This window comes from Cardiocondyla obscurior, linkage group LG20 (assembly GCF_019399895.1).
Source record: "Cardiocondyla obscurior isolate alpha-2009 linkage group LG20, Cobs3.1, whole genome shotgun sequence".
Classification (NCBI taxonomy): Eukaryota; Metazoa; Arthropoda; class Insecta; order Hymenoptera; family Formicidae; genus Cardiocondyla; species Cardiocondyla obscurior.
In genome coordinates, this window is record NC_091883.1 from 1,655,755 (window position 1) to 1,679,654 (window position 23,900).

The 23,900-nt window shown below is 45.8% G+C and overlaps 1 protein-coding gene across 20 annotated transcripts in view; it reads right to left on the reverse strand.

The window, feature by feature from the left end:
* LOC139110336 (protein muscleblind) overlaps positions 1 to 23,900 on the reverse strand; it is a 350,852-nt gene that overhangs the window by 147,569 nt on the left and 179,383 nt on the right. The window contains exon 2 of one of the 20 annotated variants that reach the window (XM_070670033.1): positions 5,374 to 13,223. The exons of the other annotated variants lie outside the window; for them this stretch is intronic. Within the exon in view, the coding sequence (XP_070526134.1) occupies positions 13,143 to 13,223 (81 nt within the window). The 3' untranslated portion in view covers positions 5,374 to 13,142. Of the gene's footprint in view, positions 1 to 5,373; positions 13,224 to 23,900 lie in introns of those variants that run through there. 20 annotated transcript variants of the gene reach the window in all.

Below are 23,900 nucleotides of genomic sequence, written 5' to 3' on the forward strand. Positions count from 1 at the left end.
TTATCACGATGAAGAGCGGTATTAACACCTTGAATTATACATACGTCAATATAAAAAAAAAAAAATTTTTTATAAAATATTGTTTAGATATTAAAAAAAAAAATATTCCATGAAAATTTTTTGCGAGTTTGAATCAAAACGCATTTTCGAAACTGAATCGCGGTAAATAACCGATCTGTTTCGCTAATGACTATAAGTACATCATTAACGGGTCCGTTTAATCGAGCGAAAATTTGTTTTCAACTGGCCTAATTACGCGCGGTAACCAAAATGTACGGCCCGGATAAACAGACGCGTAAATCGAAATCGACAATGTTCCTAATTAATCGCCTGTGTATCACGTGCCCCCGCCGGAAATGTTTTTCCAATTTTGCGGTGGCTCGACGCTATGAGCAATAATATCCGCAAGTTGACGAAGCTCACTGGTGTTCGAATAATAATAGCAATGACGCGAAACCGCGAATATATATGTGATTGCCGGGAAAATCCCCTGAGTGTCGTAAAAAAAAATAAAAAAAAAAAAACCCTGCGAAGCCAAAGTTTGCGCACCGCGATGTAAAAAGTTTTACGTCACCGCACGCTCGCGTTAAAGCGAAAGAGATCGCTGTAACATGAAAAAGCCACCCCGGTCCGCGCACACGTACGTAATATTATATGACACGTGTTCTGAGAATTTAATAATTCCGGCCAAGTAAAAAAGAAGAGCTGAAACTGAGGAACCGTACCTCTCCTTTCGCATACCTTGCAACGCGAATCTTCCACATAGTAATAATCGATTACAAAACTCTCTACACAATTTGCTGAATTACTCTCGCAATAACTATTTAAAATTACTTTTAATTACTACCTTATTTTACCCAATACTTTCATACACGATTTAATAAGTCGAGAAAAAAAAAAAAGAGTACATAATTCCATTCGATTAACACACGCATAGATTAAATGCATTTATTAAAAAAAAAAAAAAAAAAAAAAAAAAAGAAAAAAGCGCTCCATAAAACTATACATCAGAGTTCAGCTTTCTTATGCAATTCGCGCGAAGAAAGAGGAGTCAAACGACGAGCGTTATTTCGCGTGTTGTCGCGTAAAAAAAAAATCCGCGAGACGTGATGACGGCGGATGTAAAATACGGGCTCCGCGACCCCGGGCCGTTTCGCGACGGTTTATTAGATTCACGCGGCGAACGTAGGCGCGGACGAAGAGGTTCGTTTTGAGGAAAGCGACCCAGCCAGCCGTTCCAGGCGCCGGCGAATACGTTTGCGCCCCGGGTTGATTTGTGCCCCGGGTGCACCTCTTATTTCGCGGGCGCGCAGTCTGCCGAGAAAGCGAGGGTCCGCGCGCATCACGTACCGTTGCAGCCGAAACGTGCTTCAATTTTCGGCGGCGCCGGGCGGAACAATGCGGGCACCGCATCTATTCACCGGGGAAGCTGGGGGAAATGTTAACAACCGCCTTTCACCGACTTCTCGCCGAAATAAAAGCGCAACCAGCGACACGCAACGAGACTTCCATCTCAATTTTCAGCCGCCCGGCCCCTCCCCTCTCACCGCCGCGATCCATCGTCGTTCTTCCGTAATAATATTAACAGGCACTTGTCGCGGAGACAAAGCGCCGAGTGAAATAAAGCTCACTTTTCGAAACAGTTCCGAGCCCCGCGTGCTAAATACTTCCCTTTTCTATTCGTTCGCAGTCGCTCTCGCCGCATTTATTAGCGAATTAAAATAAAATCATTTAAAATTAGAAATCGTTTACTTCAATCGTAGCTACTAATCTAACGATCGCGAGAAACTGATGTAAGCGTGGTATCTACGCGTAACAAAGCAAAGGAGCTTTATACGGCGATCTCAATCATCACTTTCTCAAGAAAGTTCAAGGGAGGCGACTTTAGATGCACAATATCTTTCATGAGGGTATCGCGATAAATACGTCCAACTTTAAACTGCAGCTAAGAAGCGCATAAGCCGCGGGTTCCGCGGAACTTCCGTGAAATTTTAAGCAGACCTTAACATTCCGCCCTAAAAAGGAGTTTAACTCTTTTGAGGTATTAGGAAGGCTGCCGGAGTGAGGCGGCGGGGTCGGTCGGGGGATTTCAAAAAGTAATTTCGCAGGTTCGGTTGTGTCACGCGCGTTACATTTCCCGTGGGGACAAGCCCGACTCCGGTACATAAAAAACATTTTTCCCCGCGACGTGACACAACGTTACGTGTTATTCGAAACGGACGGAGACGGTCCGGGAAACAGAAAGAGAAAAAGAGAGAGTCTCGCATTCGTCTATTAAATCCGTGCCGCGTGAAACTCGCACCGCGATAGATTCTCCGTAAATATCGAACAACCGAAGCTGTCACGCTCTAACCGAAATATGCGGCCCGAATGGGATCGAGGAGCTTTTATCACGTTAGATTTTCTTTATCATTCTCGATTCCGGGAAGTATCGGCCGGGACAGCCGGGAGAGACCGTACGCGTTTGTTGAAATATTACATTGCACCAACGTAAAATAAACTTGCGAATGCCGTTTTATGAGAGGATAACACACACCTGTTTCGTCAAATAATAATAACAGCTCGAACATCCGGCGTGTATTAAGTTACGAACTAGATACGATTGCTCGCACGCGGGAACGCTCGTTAATTAAGACTGCAGAAGTCGTCTTTGTGGGTAGGGAATAATCGGCGGGGTTCGTTAATTCGATCGTTTATATATATTTCCAACGGTGGAATAAAAACCGCTAAATAATACGTATGAAATACGCGAAAGTCGCGTATCGAGCACCAAGCGAGCTGGATACCCGGATCCGATTAACCGTTACAAAATCAAGCGCCGTTTAATCAGCGATATTTTAACGCGCGATATCGAATCGCGCCCACGCGAAACGTCGTTACACGAGTTTTGATACGACGCAACTCCCGCGATTCCGAGGGAATCAAAAATGCATTCAAATTGTAGCCGAGCGGTCCATCGGAGTTGAAAAAAAAAAAAAAAAAAAAAGAGAAATTCCTGCTAAACGCGATATCGGTCAATATCCTCTGGCGAATTAATACGTACTGACGCAGCTCGCACTTTTCGCACAGAAACAACGCGACCAATTAATCAATATACGGCGGTCGGGTACGCGGCTGCAAAAATAAAGTAAAAGAAGCGTGACGGACATATATCGTGCGCGAGGCGCGATAAATTTTAAGCATCGTCGTGCCCGCAAATCACCTGTAGATCACGTAACATCGCGCTGAGGGTCTAACAACGAAAATGCAGCTTCCAATAAATACTATAAATTAATTGCTGAGGACGCATTTACGCCCGCATGCGAGTAGAATAAAAAAAAATGTACACGCTGGACACGAGCTACGAGCAAAAATAATCGTTCTAGCGTTAAGAGTTTGAAACCTGCGGGCGCAGAATTTCGGCATTTATAGCATAGAGACTCTTCAACGCAGCGATAGGGTGGCGCGGGACGTGCGCCGGAGAGGTGAAAAAAATAACATGCTACCGGCAGACAGCATCACTCGAGAGCGCAGTGGTTAAAAAAATCGTCAGGAGCGGCCGGGAATGAAGTGCGCGTATAAAATGTGAGCGATAAAAAATATCGGCGGGATGCACGCGAACGGTAAATAGCAGAGCGGTCGTCATAATATCGAATGAGCACGCGTGCACGCGGAGGGAAAGCGCGATTAAATTGTTTCGAACGTAGTAAGAGGGAGGTGAGAAGAGAGAATGAAAGAAAGGCACGAAGAAAGGCAGCGGGAAGAAACTAAATGGAGAAAGAGAGGAGAACATCTTCCGCGAACGAAATATTAGCCGTCCACGCGAAATGAACCATTCATATCGTCTACCCAGCGATTTTCTCCTCCACCCCCGTTTCCCCTCCCCCTCGCTCTTCGCGCGAAGTCGTTGCATATTAATCGCGAGTGTGCACGCGCGGCGGTAAAATTTGTAAATGGAGTTACCATCCGGCGGTTGACGAAAGTTGACCGCGTTGCAGGGAAGCGGCTACTTTATTAGACGCGGTCCGCGTTGAATGAATGTGTCGACCGCTCTGTCGCCGCGAACAAAAATAAATCGCACCCGGGAAGAATCTCTATTTAAGCGACGGTTACCGAACTCACTTCAGAGATATCGCGTTTTCGCCAAAAGCGGCGGGAAAAAAAAAACATTTTCGGCGGGCTTTGGTCATCGATGCCGCCGCGCGACGCCGGGGGAATTTTCTCTAATTGACTCGAAGGGCTCTCCCGTCGTTAACTCGGCTGGAATGCGCCGAGGACGCCACCCTATTAAATTCATCCGCGACGGAAAGACTACGCTCTCTATCTGCCCCCGGCCTCCCTCGCGTCTCTTCCTTCTCCCTTATCATTCCCGGCCGTGGTTTATACCGCGCTCGTTCCTTTTCCCGTTTTCATCCCCCTTTTCTATGCCGTCTCGCCGGGCCTTTCCCACTTTCGTTCTCGCCCACGCCGACGTGGTTCAATATTTGCACACAGATCGATAACATGGGGGAGGGGGGGGACACGGGGGAGGGAAGGAGAGAAGAGAATAAGGGGGCGGAAGCGGGGGGAGTAGACAATACTTTCCTTCGACGGCATATCAGACTCGGTAGATAGCGAAACGCGGGGAAAGGGGTGAGAAGTCGGTACCACGGGCTAAGATGAGAGCGCGGTTATGGGGGAGGCGGGGGGGTCCGCTGATAGGTTTGCACAATATTGATTCAATAACGGGTGAATTCTTTGCCGCTTTACGGGCAAGCGGCACGCTCTCCTTCTCCCCGAGCGATCGGCGGCAAGAGAGGCGGAAAAGAGATGGATAAAGGATGGGAGAATTCGCGGCACTCGAGGTTAACGTGGAGGCGATAGAGATACCGCCACCCCGGTGATGGTGGCGATGGTGGCTGCGATGCGGTAGAGAATGGCGGAGGGAGGACGGCTGAGCCGTGGTATTTCGGCTTCATTTCATCCTTTATGCCGGGAACGAGAGGGACAGCGAGGGGTCACAGAGAGGGACGGGGAACGAGGCACGTTGAATTATAACCCCTTACGAGATACCGCAGAATTCGCGTTTAAGATTAAATGGACGTAAGTCGTTCCACCGAGCGGCATTTAACAAACTTAGCTTCTCGCGATGTGAATAGCGCTACCGAGCGCGCCCTGGACCTGATTACGATTCGAATATTTATAAGATATACCGATGCGCCACTTCCATCTTTCACTCGCCCTCGCAAACTGATCCCGTTGCTATTTAAAGATATTCCAAATCAAAGTATACTTCGATTAATTTCTAATAAATTTTTTTTTACGTATTAAAAATTAATATTAAATTATTTTTTAAAAACACACATTAAAAGAAAGCAAAGGCTACGTGAGATACATTTTCTGTGTCTGTATTTCAATTAAAGGCTCGTCGTTTTTATCTTCTTCGTCAACGTATAAAATGCACACTTGGTACATTTAAGGATTTAAATTACTAATCTATGTAATATGCGACGCGCACACGTAGACGGCGAATTCAATTAATTTATATATACGCACCGGAGCTCTCTCTTTCTCGCGGCGCGTGTGGGAAAACGGGAAGGACGAAAAGGTTAGAGAGGAGAAAACAGAGGCGAAGGCGTACGGCGAGGAGAACGGGAGGAGAGGGGTACGCAGTTAATCTTCCTGGTCCACTAGACGGCAGGAGAATCCGGCAATTAGTTCGTATCCACTGCATTGTCTTCCGCCGCTCTCATCCTCGCTAATACTTCATACACGCTCTTCCGGTCGAGATCTCCCGACAGCGTCCCGTGCAGAAGGCGACTAATGTCTTTCTGACTGTACGCAATTAACAAACGAATATTCCCGACGACAATCTCTCCGTCTCTCGAGACCTCTCCCCGCGTCACCCCCCTCGGTTGTCGCTTCGTGACACGAGTCGTCATTGAAATTAACTCTTAAAGAAACCGACCGTAAGAAGGGCGACGAGAAAGCTGCAGCGAAGGAAAAAGATAAATGACTGTACGTATACCGAAGAGGCAGATAGGTATGTGAATTTGTAAAATATATTTCCAATTCAATTTCGAAATTAGCTTCGACGCGAGGAGAAAATAAAAAAGAAAAAAAAAAAGGATAGGCCACGCACTGAAAAGTAGGACGAGATTAATCGACCGGAAGGAAAACAATTAGCGTTCCAACGAGGCAAAAGAACGAAATTATTCCACCTCGTTCTGAACGGAGATCGAAGAAATGAAGCGTCGCGGTGAACAGAGGGGGAGAAGAACCAGATCCGGCGTGTCGCGCATTTAAAAATATCTAACGCAAGCACATACTTGCGTGATATAATATTTAAAAACGTCGTAAAAATATGTACGGTTTTATTATACGAGCGATAAAAGTGATTTACTTTCTCCCCGAGCTATTAGGTGATACTTCACGCGCGCATTAGTACAAAACAACGCGCGTGCTACGTCCACATATTGTTAAATATATTTTGCGTGTAAATTTTTCCATAAGAGACGTCTTTCGATCGCCGCCAAGTCCCAGCGTAAAGTACATTTCAATACCGTCGTTTCTGCGACCGTGCAAGCAGCGACGTGCTCATTTTTTTTTTTCCTTTTTTTTTTTTCCTTCACCCTGGCGCGGCCCCATCCCTCGCCTCAATTTTTTTTCCCCCGTCCAACTCCCGTGAAAGATGATAGCGTTGAGAACGGAATGCCATTAGCATTTCTCATTTCTGCTTTTTGCCGCCCCTCTTATCTGCCTACGGCCGCCACTATCGCCGCCGCGGATTCCGCGGCACGTTCGGCAGCGCGGAATATTCGCGAGGGGTGAATGAATATACACGGGTTCGCGGCTCGCGGCTCTCGACCTTTTTTTTTTTTTTTTTTTTGTTCTGGCTGGACCACTCTCCGCCGTTACTCCCGCCGTCGCGCGACAAGAATTATTCGGTGCCGAAACGTGACGCGTCGCGTAATTACGCGGGACACGCCGACGGAATTGCAATCACGTGCCGCCGTTACTCCCGCAATTGAACTTATCGTACTTTTACGCAGATAATAAAATTACCATTGATTTTGTATACCGACGTAATTATCTGATCTGTGACACCGTTCTTCCGCATATTTGCATATTTGATCTCTCTCTCTCTCTTGCGCGACAATTGCACCGGTCCGAGCTCTCGTTGTAAAACAACCTAGCGTAAAACGACAAATATTCGCGCTTTATTTAATTACCCGAAAACGCCCCGCGTACGCACATTTGTATTTAATCCAATCCTCGTAGTATAGAAATAATATCATTGGCACTGTGAGTAGCTTAAAAGCGCATGAATTTAATAAATAGATAGAGCGATAAGTAATATATTTGACTTTCGCGATTAGCTCGCTCGAATTCAGTCGGTGATATAATTGTTGCGGAATAAACGTCGCGGTACATTTATAGAAGCTGCACATGCGAAATTTGTTATCGTTTCTCCATCAACGTGGCTTCTTTCCGCGAAGAAGCTGAGTGCCGGAGAACGGGAAACGAGAGAATTGATAAAACCGCGCGAACGCGAATCTCCTTTCGAGCTTTCACGAAGGAACAACTAGCGAATTCGGTTTCTGTATCGTCGAAGTGCGCGTGGCTGCAAGACGAATCTCTCTTTCGGAATTATTCATTATTCCACTCTCCGATGTACCCGACCTTCCCTCCCCGCGACGTCCCGGCACTTTACGTCCACCCACCGCCAACGGGTCCTCTTCCGCAGCCATTTTGCGACTCTGCCTTCTCAACTTCATCTACTCGAACCCAGTGCGACTGCTGAAAGTTACATCGCCAAAGAGAAAGAGAGAGAGAAAGAGAGAGGAAATGGGACTCGTCGGCACAAAAATTGAATAGTTAAAAATTCATTAAAAATCCAGGCTCACGCCCGTGGAAATGGGGACAAGTCCTGCATTCCAGCAGAGGCTTGCATAACAAAGATCCCGTAAACAACGCGGTATCTCGTACAAAAGGGAAATTTAAATCGCTGGTCAGTCGATCATGATCGATTCATTAAAGAGACTCGTTGATGACCACGAGGGAACTCAAAATTAAATATCTGACGCAATTAAATATTAACGCAATTTCATATTAGCGATTTTTTTCTTTAGTTAACAAAAGCATTTGGCATTTCGTAAAAAAAAAAAAAATGTTTGACACGAAAACCGAAATATAAAAAAGAATCGCAAAGTGCATTTTCAACCTAAAATATTTCAATTTAACTGAAAAGTTCGAAAGAAAATATATATTTCTTCTAAGCAATAATTTCGACGACATCATAGACGTCCGAATCGAACGAGCGAGCGCAGGAATCCGAGTAGTTCTCGTATCAATTTTGGGCGACATAAAGAGTCATAACCATTGAGGCTTGCAAATATCACCCGTGTCCGGGACAAACGGCCGCCGTAGGTAGACGACGGATTTCATTGTCCGAGTATAACGAACGACGTCGCTCGTCATATTCGGCCGCCGGTTTTTCGGACAAAAAGTTTTTACGATCTGTTTGCACGTGCGCGACGCGACACACGCGCGAACCGTTCAACACGAGAGCGGTCCCACGTGGGAATAGAAATAAAACGGTCGCGACAAAGAGCTGTCCGAACAAAAACGTCGACGCCGTCCAGCCTAGGATCCCTCGCGACGATCTAGCGTCACTTATAAATAACAAACGTCGACCAGGTTAAACCGAAAGATGTTCTACGACTAGAATTATTCGATCGACGCACGGGTGTGCTTCGTGCGACCGTAGTTTTCTCGCGTAAAATTAATCGCGGCACGTGAGGTAATTAATATTAAAAATTAACGATGAAGATTTTTACCAGCGCTCGTTTATCTTTCTAATCGAACAATGATTTATATATTAATGATCTGCGATATGATGTACGGAAGTTTCTCAAGTATAATTTTCTGCGCACGAGGACGTCGAATTAGACCTCGAGCAAAGGTGTCGGCGGCAGGTGGCATCAAAACTGATAAAGATCCGAGGATACACGGCTAGGCGCGTGTAAATAAACCTGGCACGGATCGATAGATAGATGAAGATAAATACGGATAGATAAGCAGATAGAGAGACGGATAAGCGGGAGGATGGAAAGACAAATAGATACATCTATCTTTATTTCGCGCCGCGCGGACACGTGGGAATACCGTCGACGCCGGGGGTTTAGTCGTCGTCGCCAAAAATCTCGGCGCCTCGCACGCGCGGAGGAAAAGCTGTTTCCGCAGCTCGGGCGTGATTCCGAGGAACAAAAGCAGGGTTCCTGAAACGTTTCGACGTATTTCGACTTTATATCGGTATATACGAAGCCAGGGCCCGAGGTGATTCTCGCAGATGCCGAGGCCGACGAGATGAGAAGCAGTCCTCCGCTATCGTCGCGTCCTTATCCTCGCTCTCGTCCTCGTCGCCGACGTTGTTGTAGCAAGCAAACAAAATATCGTGGTGTAACGGGACATGGGATTCGACGCTAGGGGTCCCGAACCAGGAAAACCCGAGCAAGTGCTCGAGCAAACAATGACGGCGGAGCAGTATTGTTCTCCAAGTAATTGAATCCAGCCTACCATCCCTTCGGCCATCCGATGCTCGGCCGACTACGCCGGAGAACTCTGTTCCCTCCGCGTCGTTGCATTTTCTCTCCTCCTCTCTGTCCCTAGCCCACCAACAGCCCCCTTTTGTCGAAGTCATCGCGCGCTCCGTGCACCGCCATTCCGCGCGCGTGTGTGCGTACGTTCCTCCCGCTAAACCCCGGCGATTTCGTGAAATCTTCTTTTTCCATCTCGCCCCGAAGATAACGCCGGGAAGATACAAGGCTCCGTTTTTATCGCGTCGGTGCTAGGATTGACCCTCGTTAATATTTTATCGCGTATGCAAACGTTCACGGGGTCTGTGGATTTTCTCTTTACGAGAAGCTCAAGAAAGAAAACACGTATAGAGAAATTAATAATTTTAACTGTCACATAAATTAGATAGTTGCGAGATAATTACTGACATTAATTATGCCTGAATAAGCATCCCTCAGTGGTTACAGCCGGGTAACCGCAACGCCGCTAAATTGCACGTCGGTTAATTACGAACATACGCTCAGCAGCGAACAAAAACTTACAAATCATCTTGAAGGATTTCCGCTTTGAAAACCGACGGAGGCCGCAATAATCGTGCAACTTCCTTTTCGAAAAGAAATTTTTTTTTGCGTTTACTTTGGTCGCGTTCGGTTCCTGGGGGAAAAAGGAGGAAATTCTTTCGGGTAACTCGATGTATTAATAATGGCTCGTTACACGAAATATAGATTTCGCGCCAAGCAGACCGGAAATTCTGGACGATAAAATTAAATGACGGACGCATTCCCGTTTCGCGGAAACGCGATTGAAGGGACGTGATAAACGCGCTCAATATGCGAAAAAAGACGCCTCGACGTGGTAGTCATATAAAATAATAGTATCGCGGACGTTAACCCAACGCGGTCCAATGTCGTAAACAGATATCGATACTGTCATATTTGCAGGCCCGATGAACGCTTTCTCCGGCGTTCTCGTTGACCAGGCGCACGTGCGACAAGTATTTCCAAACATTTATTTGTAAGTACTGCAGACAATCACGTCTCCACCCGTTTAAATGCGCAATTTCAACGCGTTGAATTTCGCAAAATTCTGAAAAAACCGAGTGCTCAGAAAATTTTTCATAAGCGACATTATAATTAAAAAAAAAATTTTTAACTTACTATCGATATACCATAAATACCATTTAATCATAAACCAGAGATAAATAATTAAATTACAAACTAAATTAAATTAGTAACAATAAAACGAAACATAAATTTCCGCGTACGCATCGCGATAAAAAAAATCATTTATCTTTCTACGTTTCGCACGAAATGCCCGAAGGAAGAGTTACAGCTGTTTGCGAAAACAGCGTCAAGTACGTGGGAGATATCCTTTGCAACTAGTGTCCGCAGCGCCGGGGAACAAGCGTATTCTACATCGTTTCGTTTTTCAACTTGCGATCGCAAACATTTTCACGCACACGGACGCACTTGACAATATCCGTCCCCCGTATAGATTTATTTATGCGACGCGTCAATTCCTTGCGCGCGGAGAACCTAAAACAACCCGTCGAGCTGAGTTTATTGTGCGTCGCGGGGGGAAAGGGAGGGGGGGTTTTCCCGCGGACCGACAGTCGGTCCTTTGCTTGCCGAAGGCGTGTGCAATGTCGCGCATATAGAAGTTCTTTTGTTTGCGCGAGATGAACGCGGCGCAATGCGAAAGAGAGGAGGGCGAGTTTGCGTACGCCGGACTATCGAATTACCCGCGCGCTGTCGGCGCCCCGCTTGAGTTCCGCTAACAACTGCAGCAGTCGCAGCTACGTCGCGCCCATTGTTGAAAGCAAACGTAACTACACGTGAAATCGTCTTCGAGGCGGGAGGGACGAGGGCCGGCCAATGTACCTTCGATAGCATGCGCTCATGAGCAATGTCGCGCGCACCCGGCACGTGGTGTCTCCCATCGCAAACCGCTGTCACACACACGCGGCGCAAGTTATCACTGAATTTAAACAGTTCCGATCCTTTAATTCACCGTGCAATTTCGCTGCACAACGTGTAATTCGCTGGCGGATTCAGCGCTAACTTGTGGAACTCGATATTAGTTTACTTGCCGTACGATTATCCGCGAATGTTAACAATATATCGTTGAAATATCCGCGGCATTCGGATCCGCTCGCGCATCCCTCGATATAGACGGCAAAATGTAAGTGACACGTGCGCAATTTAGCGCAATATTTGCTTCTTTAACGCGAAGCTGGGCTCTTTCGTTTCTTTTAAGTTGAGTCTTCCGTCAATTAGAAAATATCGTCGAGATGCACTTCCGCGCGAAGGCGTTTGAATCTACAAAGAAGATACCCGGCGAGGATCTCGCTAAAAATTCAAACTATCCACTCAGCGGATTAGTATCCCGGGTGAATTCTGACGACTGAAAAATACCGGTTCGCCGTCGCGCCAACGAGCACTTTGCGCCGCCAGTACGAGTTTTACTTCGCAATTACGAGAGCCCGCCGCGGACACGTCGTTGAAAGCGGACAGTCCGGCCCGCTCGTTTACTTCGTTTATTTACCGAGGTATTCGCGACTTGAGCTTTACTCGAGTAATTAGACTCGAAGCGCTGTCTTCGAAAGCGAACGAAATGTCAGGCCCGTCCCTGGGTGCTCTATCTCCATCTCCCCGCTGTCCTCTCCCCTCGTCCCTCGCCCTCCCTTTCGCATTTATTTACCGCGTTACAGCACACTCCGCTCCGATGGAGTTTCACTTACAATCAGGATAGAAGCTTCCGAGATAACGTTCCTGGAACGGACGGAAGGGACCGTGTGTGCCAGCACGTCGTCGCCGGCCGGTCTGTCGCGGATTTACTGCGCCCCGGGTTCGCCCCCGTCCGCCGACGCGACGCCGTGTCCGTTTAAAATTAAAGCCGCGGCCCGCGGAATTACCGCGGCGCGGCGTCACGCAAGCGGAAGAATTCCGAACGGCGGCCGGCCCGCGCGGCGAGTTTCCGCGCCGTATTGACGCGCCCGCGAACTTCCGCGCGCCGCGGAATTCCGCCCGAAACTATGGCAGATGTTCGGGAGAGCGTATCCGGCGGCGTTTTTGCCGGCACCCGATAGGATTTACACTTCGGCAGTAATGGCTGATTGCACCGGCATCGCTAGCGGCGGCTGGGCGCGAAACCGATAGCGAGGCAAACGCCGGCGAAAAGTTGGCCCCCGTTCTCCCTTTTTCGAAAGCAAATTTGTGTTCCGCCGAATGCTTCGTGTAGTCGCGAAAACGCGTTCCGAAGCGAAAATCCGGGCGAGGGACACGTGCGCGGCGATATATAAAGCAAATTGAAAATAATTACGATGGCGCCAGGTCGATAAATTTGTAATTTCACGCCGCTATTATTATTTCTTCAAGATAATGCGCGAAATGATGGGTTATGAAATTGACGGAGTAAAACAATATGTTCGACGTATCAATGAATAATGAGAGAGTTAACAGTTTTAATCATTAGAGCGTTTTAATTATCTTGCAAATTAAAATTTATTTATATTTATCGCGTCATACCTCGTGAGCTACGTAAAGAAAAATAATTGCTGATTGCCGATAGATGCGCAGTTATCGATCGGTCTGTCGATCAAATCACTAGCTAATATGCACAAGTAATTTACTCACTCTACTCTCGACTAGTGTAGAAAAACAGCGGTGAAAAACTCTGTTACATACCTGAAACACAAAAGAAAAAGACAAATTTAGTATCAGTCTTCGAGCGACTACGGGCGTTTTTATTATTCCCTAGGCTACTTCGAGATAAAACTCTCGAAATTGAAATATATAAAAAAATATTTAAAAAATATAAAAAAAATATCTAAGAATCTATTTAGATTAAAGTACCGTAGGGAAAGGAATAAAAATGTGCATTAAATCGTATTGTTCCTTCACTTTCCGAATGCTGCAATTTCTTATTTAGAAGATCAAAAGGTAGTAACCATCATTATATTGAATAAACAAGAAGAAATAGTCGGTTGTGTCTCAAATTGAATTCGGATATTGGTCGTCGCCGCCGCATGCACATGCAGTTACATCAAATCGCATATTTAATTCCGATAGGAATATAAGCCGCGCATCAAAGGAGCCTTTGAGCATCAAAGGACATCTCCGGGAGAGGAGCCAAGCATCGGCTGTCGCGATCTAGTTTACATTCAAGCAACCTCCTACTCTCGAAGATGGAGCCAAGGAAAATTGTCGGTAGAATAGACGACGCAATATCATCGAAAAGAAACGGTCTGGAATCTCCGCGAGACGCTCTAAATGCAAAATATTATATGTTATCGTATAGCATAATTCGCGAAAATTTTAAATCAAAAGAATTTGTTCTCAGCGCAAGCCAGATTATAGACATAAAAAAAAAGAAAAAAAAATAACGTGTAAATTATTTACTGTAATAATTGTGAGATTGAATTCGGACATGTTTGCGATATCACGCCTCCGCTACTTTATTTCGTAAATCAACCGTAATAATTAAAGGTTAAATTTGAGAGCGAAAAGTTAAATTCTTAAACGCGTCGAGTCGAAGTTTATATCTACAATTAGGCTTCAATTGGAACCCGCCGCGTAAGTGGATTTATGTTGGAAAGGGTCCCGAAATGTGCACACACGCAGGGCACGAGGATTGCCGCCGTCGAGGAAACGTTACGTACTTAGTTATCAAAGGTTTGCAAGGGCAGCAGCACCCTCCTCCGCCACTAAGTTTCCTCTGAGGTCTTAAAGGTGTCCCGCGCGCCGCACGCGAATTTCTCAAGTTATGATTTAGTATCCGGTGGGCGGTCTAAGGTGAGATCAGAGGGATACATCTCGGCGGGTACGCACGCGAGAAAGAGGAGGAAAAAGTGATATCGACGGTGGCGGAAATACAGGACGCGATATTTCTGTAGTGCTACTGGCAAATTTTGCGAAATTACTTTCTTAAAAATCTATACTTGATAAGAGCCGGCGAACGGAAAGAGTTGCTTCGCTTGATATAACAAAGTGAGATTATTCGCCACCGTCTAAATTACAATTTATTCTACGTCACTGTTGCGGGATTTATTATCATGAGAAAATGCGCGGACCCTCATACAATGAACGCGAACGGAAAGAGGCAAGAAATAAAGAAACTAAAAAAAAAAAAAAACAAAAAAAAAATCGGAGGGAAAAAAAATCAAACGCGAAAGGAAGTTAACGAAAAGTGAGATAGAAGAGAAAAGCGAGAATGTGTATGACATGACATAGTAAAAAGAGAAGTATATATAAAGAAAGGAAGAGACGGCAAATCGCACGAAGAGCGTAAGTGGCGGTCGGAGAAGAAGCAGACGGTGTATAGCGGTGAAGGGAACGGAAAGGGGAGCGGGATGAGAACAGAGACCGGAAGAAAAGGAGCAGGTAGGAGAGGAAGGATGCGAGGTCGAGAGGAGGAGTAACTTCCTAACAAGGCGGTTAGTTGCGGCTTAGCAACGCTATGAACGCGAAATATTGCGAGTCGACGGGTTCCCCTCGCTCTGCTTCCCTTCTTCCCTTCCTCCCTTCCTTCCTTCTGCCCTTTCGCCGACCTGCGCTTACTCCGGCTGTCTGTGTACCGTATGGTCGTCGTCTAATTCCCAAGTACTGGCCGGATGCAGCAAAATTTCGATACGCCGATAATCGATTCTCTCCCGGCTCGAGACGCAAACGACGGTCCCCCTCTCCCCCCTCACTGTGGCTACTAATGTCCACAACTATCGAGAAAGATATATCTGCCAATTGTTATAATTTTATTTGTAAAAACGTAGCGATTATTTTCAAGCTTACGAGGTGTAAATCCGAATACATTTAAATTCCGAAGGAATAAAAACTTTTTCGCAGCCGGTTTAATTAAAATAATAGCGATTAAATTTTTTTTTTAACGCTAGTTTCAACTTTTGAAAACGCAGGAATTCCTAATAATTCGCTAATCGTATAATTTAACAAATCGCTGCCAACTCGCAATCATCCCGGCAGTTAAAACGTAAGATGACCGTGCGGATTTTTCGCCGACACCTGCAATTCTGCATCGTAATTATTCGCATGGCTGGCCGCCGCGAACACGAGCGGCAAGTTATCCATGAAATCGGCAAGTCGACAGCCGACACATGAAAATTTCATAAGATCGAGCGAAACTGTTCCGGCTCTATGGATTTTACATCGTCGCAAATAAAAGCCCGGAGCGTCGCGTAACGTTCAGGAAAGTTAAGATTATTCTAAATAAAATGTTGAGCAAACATTTACCAGTCATCCATCATCCGACGTTGCTGTAGAATCGAAAATGAAATATCCACCGACAAAAATGTAGAAACGAAAAGGACGTCAACGATGTCAGGCAACAAATTTTCGCAATTTTTTACGTTCGAAAAATCGACTTCGTGCGCGTACGCGTGGATAACTTTAACGCAATACTATTATATTACCACATCGGCGCCGATATATAACTTTTTAAGGACGAGCGAATAGAAATTGTACGACCGACTAGTTCAATTTTGAGTTCGCCGGGATATTTCCGCAAGCCGCAAACCGTCGAGCTCATCTTAATTAGAACGTAATTTGTCAGCGGAGATCTTAACGTCGAGATCAAAGGATATAATGAAGGGCATTGGAAGTTTCCGCACGAAACACAACTTCTTTGAGAAAGTTCCGCGAGTGATTCGATTAAATCCAAACGGCATGCGCCCTCCCCCTCCCCCCTTTTCCCCCCCTTTGACGTCATGATCTAATTACTTCCGACCGTCGTTGTAATCGGTACAGCGATTGCGAGCGGATGCGGAAACTTGTCTGTCTTCATTCGACGCGCCTAAATATGTTAGTCTAGCGTGCCTGTTGCACCGCAATTTGCATAGATGCGGCAGGTCGCAGGCTTCCAACCGCCGCTGCCGTGATCCCGTCGTTTTCTTCGGCCCTAATCCCCGTCCCTTCAGTTTTAAGCCCGTCTCGAATTACGTGAAATTACTAGAATGTGCGGCGTGCGCGCCGAAGCGCGCCTCACGCGGGAATAATAATCTCGATCTTAATAGGATATTCATAGACAGAAGTTCGGATCGTATCGGCGCGGATAATCATCTCGCCGGGGTAAAAAAACAAAAAAATATCAATTTTTTCCCCACACCTACGCAAGGACCAACTTGACTCGTTGCCCATATAAATCTGGCAGATCGCGGAAACGACCGGTGCCACGCGTGCGTGATAATTTAATAATACGCCGCGCGTCTCTCGTACGTAAAAATCGCTTCGGGCGCTCGATAAAAACGTCACGACCGCACGGCGGGGATTAATATCGTCCGTGATCTATTTAGAGGCGCGGCTGTAAATCGTTACACCGTATAAATATCCGAACAGAAAATCACGGCGCGAACGGCGGGGACGATTGATTTAATCGGCCGTTTAGCTTCGCGAGAGAATCGGCGAGAGCGGGCGCGAGACTACCATGTTACACGTCCACCCGCGCGTTTCGCCCCGGGGATAGATATAATTTTTATTTATTTACACAAGGGTCGGCTATCGCCCTTAGCCCCCGCGTCGGATCGCAATAGAGCGGCTGGTTTATATTTTATTCATCCCCTATTGAATTCGGGCTCAATCTCGCGAAAGTGTCTCTACCATGGCCACCCGGTCCTCGTACTCTCTTTGCTGTGTCTCTTCTGACTCGGATCAGGATTCTCCCCCCCCCCTTTCCCCTTCACCCCGCGGTCCCCTTTCCCGTCTCCGCAGCTTCTCTACGTGGTAGGTATTCCAATCTCACTATACTCCGCCAGACCTCCTCGGTTTTCTTCCCCTCCCACTTCGAGAGAGAGAGAGAGAGCAGCCTCTCGTTCTCTACTCGCTTTCCGCCTGTCCTCCTCCCGAGGACCACCCGGGGCTTTAGGTTCTCTTTAAATCTGTACCACGATACCTTCGCGTTCTCTCGACTTGACAATCGCTCGCAGCCTCCCGGCAACACATGTCGCTTATCGGGAACGACTCCGCGCGCGCTGAATTGCTTTTGTATGCGCGAATCCCCCGGAACCAAATCGCCAGCGAACGTCGCCGAGGTGACGGCCGACGGGTGCGCGCGATTTATGACATTGATTTGTTCGAGAGTCCAAGTGCTACTCCGCGCAAAAGAGCTTAACTCAAGTGGAACACTGCGTTTGCGGTAACCCAAAGCGATTTTCAAACGTCAGAACTTTTAGAAACCACCTACTTTTTTTATTTCTTCAAACATCGCATATTTCTTTTCCTTCGCGCTTGGCGTATTAATTAAAAAAAAAGAAAAAGAAAAAAGAAATACATATATATAATAAAATTTAAAATAATACATTATAGATCCCGAGACAAAAGCGAAAAAAAAAGCAACCATGCCGGCGCGCCGTTTGACGGTTAATTAATATTAGATAATTGAAAAATGTGATTCGAAGCAATAAGCGACCGCATTTTCCATTACGTGCTTGAGATCGCGCTCGAAGTGATGCATTCGTCGCGCAATTCTGCGGTAAGCAACGAAGTCCCTTTTTCCTCCGTCTAGGCTCGCGTCCCTCTCGAATCCTTCACGCCTTGCAATTTCAGAAGTGTCGAGACAGCACTCGTACCCAGACGCTATTAAATATTGAGAAACTCCGTGCCCTACGAGCGCTCCACCCTCCGCGCTAGCGCCCTACACGCGTCACCGTGTTCTTGTCCCTATATCTATCCCGCATACGTGACAATGCGCGTAAAAGATATCGCATAGCGATGCGCGTGCCGTCGCATCGTTATAGCTTTAAACTTCAGCTCTTTTCGCGACGCGTCAGCGAGCCCACTTCGGCGGTCCAGCTCGAGCTGAAACTCCGCGTCGGAAGCCACGGCGGAAGCATCCGTCGAGGCGAGAACGCCACGACGAATAAAACCGGTTTTCGTAGCGACGTTGAATCCGCGCCATGCCTGCGAGCGGTGCTAAACGTGCCGCGGAAGATAAAACACGCCGGTAGCCCCGGCCGCGCGAGACGTACGTGTGTAATTGTCGATTGACCGTCTTATGAACGTCCGAGAAAAATGCGGGCCCGTCGACCGTAATTCGTCGCGTATCTAGAAAACGTTGGCGGGCGTGAGGTATAACCCGAGACAGGCTTCGATAAAGTCGGAGGCGTACGTGCCGCGGCCGGGGGTCGCGCGAATAATCGTAGTCGTTTAGCTCTCCCCAGCGTCGGCCATCACCCGAAATTTACGATTTCGTGTTTATTCCGCGGAACATAAAGTAAAACAATCGCCGATATAACGGCGAAGTCGACTCGCCCGTACGGCGAGAGTTTATTCAGGAGAAAGTCGCGAGAGATCTTAATAGGACATTACGATCGGCGCCATTCTTACGGCGACAGCAATACCAATAAGCGGACAAAAAGCCTTTTAACAGACCCCTCCCCTCAGTTTTTTTTATAACACTCAAAGGCGTTAGAAAAAAAAAAAAAAAATTCCGGGCGGCACCCTCGTTTGGGTGAATTCGAAACCGATATCACGCTTTTCACGGGAGAAAGGTGAAAAATCAGGTTTTAGTCGCTCAATCCGGATAATCGTCCGCGCGTGAAATTCGCCGGGAGGAAGAATTTTCGTACGCCGAGCAGATCGATCGAGCGAGCTGTTCTTACCGGTTCGCGTGAACTCGCATTACTGTTAGTCTCTGTCCCTATTGCGCGAGACCATTTTCTCTTAATGACGCGGGCTTCCTGAAAATAGGCTTTATATCACGCGCTCGTACCCAGCTTCCTGTATCTCTCTTTCTCTCTCTCTCCGCATCGGCGACGCGTACGACGCACCTAACGACGCCGGTACCTTTACGAGTGCGGCCGGTCCTTTCGCGCGCGATAATTGCAGCATATTCTCGTAATTATTCGAGTCCGAATAATTCCTCTCCGCGCGCGAACAAAGACCGCACCGCCGGCGAATGTCTCTGTGAAACGTCCTTCTTTCCACTCTCCCGACGGACTCGCCTATTTGCGCTACGCGTATCACCATTTGAGCTCCCCCGCGCGCCCGGAAAGTGCCGAAAACACGAGGGTACACGGTGACGATGGTGTACACCGCAATTAGCAAACAACTCGAGGTCGACGAGAGGGAGGAGACGAGCGAGGACTAGAGGAAAGACTCCGCGGGCGAGACGAATGCCGAAAGAGATGTGCTTTTAATTATACTAACGCCCGGTGTCCGATTAAATGAACGAAGGAGCCGAACTCGCGAGGCTCGGTGCAAATTTAATTATAGAGAAGCAGAGCGAGGATGGGCGCGAAAGGGGGGTACGGGGGAGGAAGAGAGGACACGAGCAGAGACAGCGAAGACCGACAGTTAAGCTGCAGACTGCTGCGAAGAGAGAGAAGAGGGAGTGTGGTCGATGTACAGAAATCTTCAAGTATTTATATGATGGCAGTTTGTTTAGGCCGCTTATTAATGGGACGGAAGAGGGTCGTTGTAATTAAGGGAACCCGGGATTCCATACCGCGCGGAGAAACGCCTTTCGAGGACGCAGCCGAGCGAGTTGCGCCGCCGACGTCTTCCTCATCTCCGACTTTTCCGTCGTCTCCTCGTTTCTTCTGCTTTTCCTCCTTTCGGCCCCCGAACTCTCTCTCTTTCTCTTCGTAGTTTCGCTTAAGTCGGCGAACGTCTTTTCCCCTCATCTTTCGGCGGGAAACAAAACGAGGGAAGGAAAAGGCCTTTATCGCCGCCGCTGTTCCATTCGTCGTCCGCTCATATTTGCCATTCGAAGAGACGTCCCGAACAGGCTCGGGAGGGACCGGGACGAGGAAGCCGCGCACGCAGCCATTAAATTAGCGTTATGCAAATACCGATGTCTGAGCGCGCCTCGCGAAAGAGAACGGCAATTAGAAAATTATACTCTAATTAAACGCGAGCGAGAACCGCGCGAGTAACACGCGCGAAAGAGTGGTCAAGCGATATCCGGCTTAATTAGAGCTAAACTCTAAATCGCTCTCGCGTCACCTCGAAAAATAAAGCAGCGCAAGCGGAATTAATGCTGCGCCAAGTTGCCACTTCACCTGAATTAACTGTGATAAATAAAATCAATCGCACGTACGTAACATATTATGCTTCGCATTACCTGCGTATTTTGTAACATCCTAGAATAACCGCGAGTGGTAAACGACAATGAAAGAAAGAGAGGGAGAAAAAAAGCAACGTCGCTTTTATTGCAGCGCAAATGCAATTTTGTATTTGCACTGCATTATAATTAGTTGAATATGTTTTACATCAAGGGTTCGACTGGTATATAAATAAACCGCCGTAAAAAAAATATCGCAGAACAGTAATATTTTAATGTCCGTTAAAAATGTGTAATTAAAAATGCGTACTTTGTGACGCAATCTGTTTGATGTAGCAATTAATTTCAATTAACTGAGAGTAAGTACTAATTGCCGATCACAATAATTTTTCTCCCCCCTTTCTTTTTTTTCCCCTTTTTAAGTATTCAAGTCGAAGGCCTCTGTGTGTTAATACTACATTTTCACCCGATACGAAAATTCGCGAGGGAGGAGAAACGCCTCTGCCGTTCTCGTCCGCGTATCGCCTTTTAAACTCCCATTCCGCGGAAAAACAAAGCGTATTCAAAGCAACGTACTGTCATTTATATTCATACGACTGCACCCTTCCACGTTCTTAAGTGTCTCGCGATGGAATAAAATACTCTCATTGTCTACCTCAGTCCCTCGAATTTCCCTCCCCCATCGCCCTTTCCGTTCTTACGCATTTTTATTCGTTCGTTTTTGCCCGTTTCTTAAACAAGAAAACAGAAGTTCGCTTTATCGTCATAGGATATTCCTTAGGAATCCTGCCGTTTTCGCGGAGGGGAACGATAGTCGCGTACTTGTCGACGCAATTAAATAAACATATTCGAGAATTAATCGCGAATGCTTTAGTTATACATATAATATTAATTAAACAATGCGGGATAATTAGATTGTTCTAAATTCAATCGCGTGTATTAAATACGTTTATAGGATTCTCTCTCGCGAGTGAATAAATTTCTAAACGGCTCTAAATTGTATTTGGTCTCGTGCAAGTTTAAAATCTTCTACATTTATTACGGAAGAGTGAAATAATTTAAAATAGTTAAAAACGGTATAAAGAGATCAGTCACATATACATAAAACACATTTTTGAGACACTAATAGTCTCTATATATTTTTACGCTGAATTACATGAGAGAGGAGAGAGGCGAGGGAGCGTTAGGGTGGGGATAGCCGTAAGAGCACCGAAGGTGCGAGAGCGTAGACTGCGCAGACTCCCCCTCTCATTCTTCCTTCCGGCGGCCGAGCGCAGCGCACGTGGCAGAGAGCCGTTCGTTCTTATATGAAGTGATATGCATATTTGGTGATTCGGAGATGTATCCTGATACGATTCTACTTCCCCGGCAAACGCGGAGAGGACATATGAATAGTGCGAAAGGCTTTAAAGCAAGTTGTAACTCCGTATACGCGTTAATTATGTCCACGTGTCTGGGACGATTGCCGTGCGTGATCCACAGACAATTAGCTTCGATGCTCTTTGATCTAGCTCCGGATAAGTCGATCGGGTATTTAGTTTTTTGGTCGATTTAATGTAGTGCGTAGCGGGTGAGGAAACTTAGAGACGATGGCACGTGAGGTACACGTGATTCGCGCTGCACACTTGGCTCTCGCTGCGTACCTAGCGCGCGTTGTGTTTATACGAGATCACCTTGGGCCGCTGTGATTGCGCTAGTAAAGCACGCAGGTAGGCAGATCGGTTGCACACAATTTACGTAAATCAGCGACGAAATAAACTTTAGATTTAGTAATCGTAAGTTGTTAACTGAGGTAACTAAATAAAATTTTTACTGTTTCTGTTTCAGATAAGGATCGAGAAGAGAATCATTGAGCCGAAGGATGACCAGTCCAACATCCTGAGAGGAGGAGCAGGTCCCGGATGGACATTGTGCATCGGCGAAGCAACCCTCGGGTAAAAGTCACATTTTTTTTTTATTAATAAATTACTTAAAGGCACATACATTTTTTTTTTTTTATCAGTGGATTTTTTTAACATGCCTATAATTTGAATTTTATGTTTTATGTTACAGAAAATCATTGAGTCGAAGGATGACCAGTCCAACATCCTGAGAGGAGGAGCAGGTCCCGGATGGACATCGTGCATCGGCGGAGCAACCCTCGGGTAAGAGTCACACTTTTTTTTATTAATAAATTACTTAGAGGTACATACATTTTTTTTCTATCAGTGGATATTTTTAACATGCCTATAATTTGAATTTACGTTTTATGTTACAGATCATCTTTAATTCACTCCGCTGTGCATCGATTGGTAACTACTAAGCCTTTTTTTTCTTTTCTTATAGAATTAAAACATTCGGGTGGGAAAATAATTTTACACACACAAAAATATCTAAAAATTCGCGTTAAACGGAACTTCGCGTAAATCTGACCCTTCGCGAAAATTATAACTTGCCAATTAGTAGAATTCTTAGTAGTTTTTATATATTTCCAAATTATTATGTGCTAATAGCTTTGTTACAGCTTTATTCGTCGTCAATCGAATAAACGAACCACGGTCGGGGTTCGTCGCAAAAATCGTATTAAAGTAGTCGGGCGATTTTATATTATACATTTTTTTAAACCGGGAAAGTCGACAGTATTCGTGCGAATAACTTTAATTAATTCACAATCCGCGCGCGAATCGCGAGTGTCGCGAGTGACCAGTGGATGGATCTGAGTTCTGAGAGGAGGAGCAGGCCCTGGATGGACATCAGGCATCGGTGGAGCAACGTTGAGGTAAAGATCTTTTCTTATTTATTAAAAAATTTATATAAAAAATTTTTTTTCCTATAAATAAAATAATTGCAAAGAAAAAAAAAGATTTAAAGTTTTTGAAAAATATTTTCTTGTAAGAAATAAATAAATATATTATTAAATATTATTTAAAAAAGAAATTTTTTAAAGTCGCGTAAATTTTTTTTTTTAAATTAATAATTGGTATTTTATACATCTGTTTCATTTAAGTTTTTTTATTTGTATGTTACAGAATACCGTCCATCATCCCACCATCTTCTGAAGCTGAACTCCGCCGTCTCATCGAATGTGAGTTAATAATTTTTTTAGCGAGGTAACGAAACTACGATTAAAACTCGTAAATTCGTTGCCCGCCAATAAAGTAGTGTAGTGTAGAACAACGTAGTTTTTTAATTGGCAAGACATTTCGTTTTTTTTTTTTTACTTTTTGCGGTGTAATCAAAAACGTTCCCTAATCGCTTACGCTCAATAAAAAAAAATCTGTTCTGTAAAAAGAATCGATAAAAAAATTTTTTAACTCGTCTACGAACAATAAAATACTTATATCTCTCTTTTAAATAAGTAAAAATAAACAATAAAT